General features: G+C 47.6%; 3 protein-coding genes across 3 annotated transcripts in view; 1 reads left to right on the top strand and 2 right to left on the bottom strand.

The window, feature by feature from the left end:
* Positions 1 to 149: 149 nt before the first annotated feature.
* Positions 150 to 819, bottom strand: Pmar_PMAR014252 (hypothetical protein; the record flags this gene model as incomplete). Its single annotated transcript, XM_002783973.1, has 4 exons — positions 150 to 303; positions 349 to 415; positions 462 to 560; positions 658 to 819. Coding segments are annotated over 4 exons (482 nt in total), but the record flags the coding sequence as incomplete, so codon positions are not given.
* Positions 820 to 1,052: 233 nt separating this feature from the next.
* Pmar_PMAR014251 (hypothetical protein) lies at positions 1,053 to 1,675 on the bottom strand (the record flags this gene model as incomplete). Its single annotated transcript, XM_002783972.1, has 3 exons — positions 1,053 to 1,160; positions 1,438 to 1,494; positions 1,553 to 1,675. The coding sequence occupies 3 exons, from the start codon at positions 1,673 to 1,675 to the stop codon at positions 1,053 to 1,055; spliced, it is 288 nt and encodes a 95-aa protein (XP_002784018.1).
* Positions 1,676 to 2,470: 795 nt separating this feature from the next.
* Pmar_PMAR014250 (actin, putative) overlaps positions 2,471 to 4,656 on the top strand; it is a gene marked incomplete at both ends in the record, with an annotated part of 2,343 nt that continues 157 nt past the window's right edge. The window contains 11 exons of the mRNA XM_002783971.1: positions 2,471 to 2,511; positions 2,563 to 2,640; positions 2,681 to 2,777; positions 2,823 to 3,045; positions 3,182 to 3,323; positions 3,370 to 3,427; positions 3,474 to 3,598; positions 3,656 to 3,722; positions 4,046 to 4,123; positions 4,171 to 4,320; positions 4,538 to 4,656. Coding sequence (XP_002784017.1) covers positions 2,471 to 2,511; positions 2,563 to 2,640; positions 2,681 to 2,777; positions 2,823 to 3,045; positions 3,182 to 3,323; positions 3,370 to 3,427; positions 3,474 to 3,598; positions 3,656 to 3,722; positions 4,046 to 4,123; positions 4,171 to 4,320; positions 4,538 to 4,656 — 1,178 coding nt within the window. The remainder of the gene's footprint in view (positions 2,512 to 2,562; positions 2,641 to 2,680; positions 2,778 to 2,822; positions 3,046 to 3,181; positions 3,324 to 3,369; positions 3,428 to 3,473; positions 3,599 to 3,655; positions 3,723 to 4,045; positions 4,124 to 4,170; positions 4,321 to 4,537) is intronic.

The following is a 4,656-nucleotide window of genomic DNA, read 5'->3' as shown; positions in this document are numbered from 1 at the left end:
TCCCCACCTCCGCCTTGAGGATGACCGTCCTGTTGCCCATCCCGGCACCTATCATCCTAGCACACTCGGCAAAGTGAGAGCGCGATTTATACAACCGTTCGATAGCCCTAAAGCACAACTATGTCCATCACCTCAGTAGTGGCCATCACCTCTCAATATCATCACCAGCAGATCGGAGATACAACACACACTGACGTAGATAGCAAATATCATCAGTTCCCTTTGCCAAACCCTCCCCTGCCTCCTCCTTCAGTGACACCACTACGAGGTAGTCTATATACTCCTTGAGTCGCGAGCATCTACCTGCTCATAAGACAGGCCTCGAGAACTCCTCCAATCTTCACCTACTGTTAATCTCCTGAAGTGCATCATCGAGATCATCCGCTCTCCTACGCTTATCCGGATCGCCTAATACCTACTACCCAACAACTGACAGAAAACCACTCAGCATGTAGACGAACCTCCTTCGTGTTAAGACCAGCACCTGGCCAGTCGGCGGACACCGAGTGGTAGAGGCGTATGCCGTGGACGAGGCTGATGAGCTCTCGGATATGGCATACCTTAAAAACGTAAAGTGCGCGGGTAGAACCGGCGCCATCCGGATGCAAGCACACGCCCTTATCCACTACAGCAAACAACCACAAGGAATAATATTACTTTCTCGTTGTCCCCCAAAGAGCAGAAGGATTGTGTAGAAGTTCGAGGCATAACCGAGTGCAACGCCGGTCCAACCTCCCGACGGATCTGGAACACCACTGACACGTAAACATGACAGTACACCTCTATGACCTCCGACTCCTCAGCCTTCCCCGAATCCATTCTAGCTATTGTTAGTAGTAGACTGTAGATCAGATTATATCTGAGCACACATCGCCTCACCTCTGATGATGATACCACAGTCACTACACTTCATTGTAAGCATGAACATCCAATTTACCCTCCACCTCCGAGATTCGACCCATGAGTCGCCGTATAATACAAGACACTGTCTCAGCCCGTTGGGCGTCACGACTAAGCGACGCCCGTTCGGAAGAGCAGTGTGTTATTGGTTATTACGCCGCAGCAACGTTTTCGATGTGATTGAACATGTCACGGAAGTTTGCCTGGAGCCTCATCGTCTCGAGGGAGGGGTTTCTATCTCGGGCCATCAGTGCCACTGCCTGACACGACATCCAACATGTCCTCTACGAATGGTCAATGCACTCTTTACTATGTACTACCCCTCTACTACTACCCATCTACTACTACTACTACCCCTCTACTACTACTACCCCTCTACTACTACCCCTCTACTACTACCCCTCTACTACTACCCATCTACTACTACCCCTCTACTACTACTACCCATCTACTACTACTACCCCTCTACTACTACTACCCCTCTACTACTACCCATCTACTACTACTACCCCTCTACTACTACTACCCCTCTACTACCCTTTCCACCACCGTCCCCACATCTGCCTCCTCTACCCCATTATCAGCATAGCATACCTAAGCAGTGCTTAGTAAGCACACCCTCAAATGGCGTATCCCCCACCCCCCCACCGACCTCATCATCCTTCCACACAGTAGCCAGGACATAATCACAAAGTCGTTTAGTACAGAGCACACCACTCTGTCGGCATTCCAGCAGAGTCCTCTGCCCGACGTCTTCGAGGGATACTACTACCATCTATATTCAATAACTGTTGAGGATATTTCTGTGCTACAAACTGCTACTACCAAAGTCATATCGCTGGGAAGAAGATCCTCCAACAAGTTCTTCAAACCTGTTTAACCTCATGAAAAAATATTGTTGGGGAACACTACAGACTCTGTATGCACAAAGTCGTGGAAATCTTGCTCACTCGAGGATTTCCTCAACCCGTGCATGCGTGCAACAACTCTCCTGAGTTCTAAGAGTGCTCCAAAGATCGAGTTATACGTCATGTGATATCTACTCCAGGGTGTTGGGAAGGTGTGTGCAGCCAGCCCCCGATTGCTCACAAACCTCCTCCTTGGTAACAATATCTTGCTACTTTATCATCATTACTAAAGTGGAGCACGTATTGCCCAGTGACGCAGAAGTCAGGGGATGTTCCTAAGGCCGCTGCTGCTGCTGTCAGGATCACGAGTTTTAACGCCGTCAATTCAAGCCTGGGGAAAGTGTCTTTGAACAGCTCATGAGGGATTTATCGAGCACGTCGCAAGGTTCCATAGGATGATATAACGGTGATAATACTATTATCACTATTAATGGAATTTCACCCTAGTGATATGAAAAACGACTACTGCATATCACCGCGAATATCGCGCCACTTCACGTGAAACTCCAATATATGACTATTATATGTGGGTAGTATCATTACGTAGTGTATCAACCTGTCTATGAGTAGTAGTGGTAATCCACTAAAGCGATCAACACTACAACTACTATTAAAGGCGTTTTATCCTACAGTAGGTTAGAATATTCTCCCTTCCTGTTACGATGTCCAATCTACCACCGATCGTTTGTGATACCGGATCAAGGTGAGGCCTCCTAGGGTGAGATACGACATATGATGAGGTCTCCTTTCCCAGTATGATTAAATGCGGCCTATGCACTTCCGAGACCCCCAGTGTCCAGCTACCCGCTGCTGTAGCTCGACGCACTTTGGGGTACGACCACCCTCCTACCCCCTCGAGTAGTTCTCCTCAGAATCGACGGACTGTTCTTCGATGCTGAGGAAAGTGACGATGAGGAGAATTTCAACAACACCAACACCACTACTAGGAAGCGGCAGTTGAACCACTCAGTGAGTCCCCCACTCAAGAGGGAGGTGACGTCGCTGGTCCCTCAGCCCTCAGCCTCCTCGGCTTCCACGGCCTTTCGAGGCTCAACTTTGGTCGGTTACGAGGCCTTGGCTGCAGCTGATCAATCTGGGGTTAATGCCAATTACCCTCTTATTAACGGTATTGTCACCGACTGGGAGGACATGCTCCTAGTGTGGGACTACGCTTTCAAAGAGCTCGTCCAGGGAGGACACCGACGGGCATCATCATCGAAGCGGATGAAGCTGGAGGGTAGTAATATTCAATCTAAGTATAGTATAATAATGTAAAAATGGCATTTATAGATATATATAACATTATTAGTAATATTGTTATTCCCAATGTATATGAAGGTTTGCGATTGAGCGTAGTAGGAGTGTGTGCTCAGAGGGCAGGCCGGTTCCTATGTGTGTTGGTGAGGATGCCGAGGAGTGGTTGGAGGAGTTGAAGGGTCGGAAAATTGTCCAAACGGAAGCCGCGTGTAACCCTACCCAAAATCGAGAGAGGATCCTTACTGAGATGTTCGAACGGTAAAGTGGTATCTTTTCATCCGTGTGCACCACGATTGAACCTAAGATATTCTTTCGAGTGCGTCAACGTCTCAGTTCAGGCCGTCTTGTCCCTCCTAGCAACTGTAAGTGCATTCGAACACACTCTTATGAAGTACCCCCTCCCCCTAGGGCCAGCGGATCGGCATGGTCGTCGACTCGGGTGATGGTGTAACCCACGTAGTCCCAGTCTACGAAGGCTTCGTGTTGCAACCGTGTGTGAAAAGGATGGCAATAGCAGGAAGGACCATAACGCGGTAAAGAGGGGCATCACCGGGGGCTGTTGGTGGTTATGCTTGGGTTCTTCCCCTCAGCCAGTTGGCTTATCTCGTTACGCACACTTCGGGGAATCGTGTCAAGGGGTTAAAGCATCTCAATACGGTGAGGGGGGAATTTCGTATTTTTCAACCGTTCGCTTTCCTCAGCCGAGTTTGGGAATTTGATCATTTACTAGAGAAATTTACACACGAGCACGTGTGTACGGAAACTATTAAAAATTTCCGAAAATTCACTCAGAAATTCCTCATCATCCCCACACGCGAATGAGCGTGTAAAGAAATTATGAAAAATTTTTGAGAATTTTCGAAAATTTTCTCAGATTTTTCTCGTGCCCACACACTAATAATACCATACGAAAAATTAATAGTAATTTTTGAAAATTCATCCGGAAATTTTCCGCGGTGTAATTATCGTACAACCTGCAGATGCGTGAATGGAAAGAAGACCACTGCTTCGTCTCTGAGGACCCCTCTAGTAGTAAAGCTGAGGCCAGGAAAAATAAGGTTAGAATTCAGATATTCGCGAATTTGGGTTATTGATTCTCATTCAGCTCAACCGTTTCGTCCACTTACCCGACGGCACTGAAGTGGCCATCGGTGCGGAGCGGTATCTTGCTCCAGAAATTCTATTCACGCCGGCATATGCTGTTGATGAAGTGTTCAAGGACCAACCGGGGCTGCAAGGGACGCTGATAGAGGCGGTAGGGCGGTGTTTATGTATAGGTATGTGCTATACTACAACCATATATGAATATTGATATGTTGACATATTTACGGTATATATAATTGTTATTTTATGGGTTGTTGTAGACAGTGCACTTATTTGGTGGCAATATGAAAATTCGGGTGGAATTCCCATTATCCGTGAGAAAACTTCTGAGCTCAGCTGAACATATATACCACCAACGCTAATTACAGATCGACTCGTCGCCACTGGACATCCGAGAATCGCTACAGCAGTCAGTACTGCTATCTGGTGGCAACACCCTACTAGAAGGATTCGGTCGTCGCTTGAAGGGTGAGCTCAGCAAGGTGTA

Source organism: Perkinsus marinus, assembly GCF_000006405.1.
Source record: "Perkinsus marinus ATCC 50983 genomic scaffold scf_1104296935312, whole genome shotgun sequence".
Lineage (NCBI taxonomy): Eukaryota > Perkinsozoa > Perkinsida > Perkinsidae > Perkinsus > Perkinsus marinus.
The sequence above is the reverse complement of the archived record's forward strand: the minus strand, read 5'-3'. Positions and strand labels throughout refer to the sequence as shown.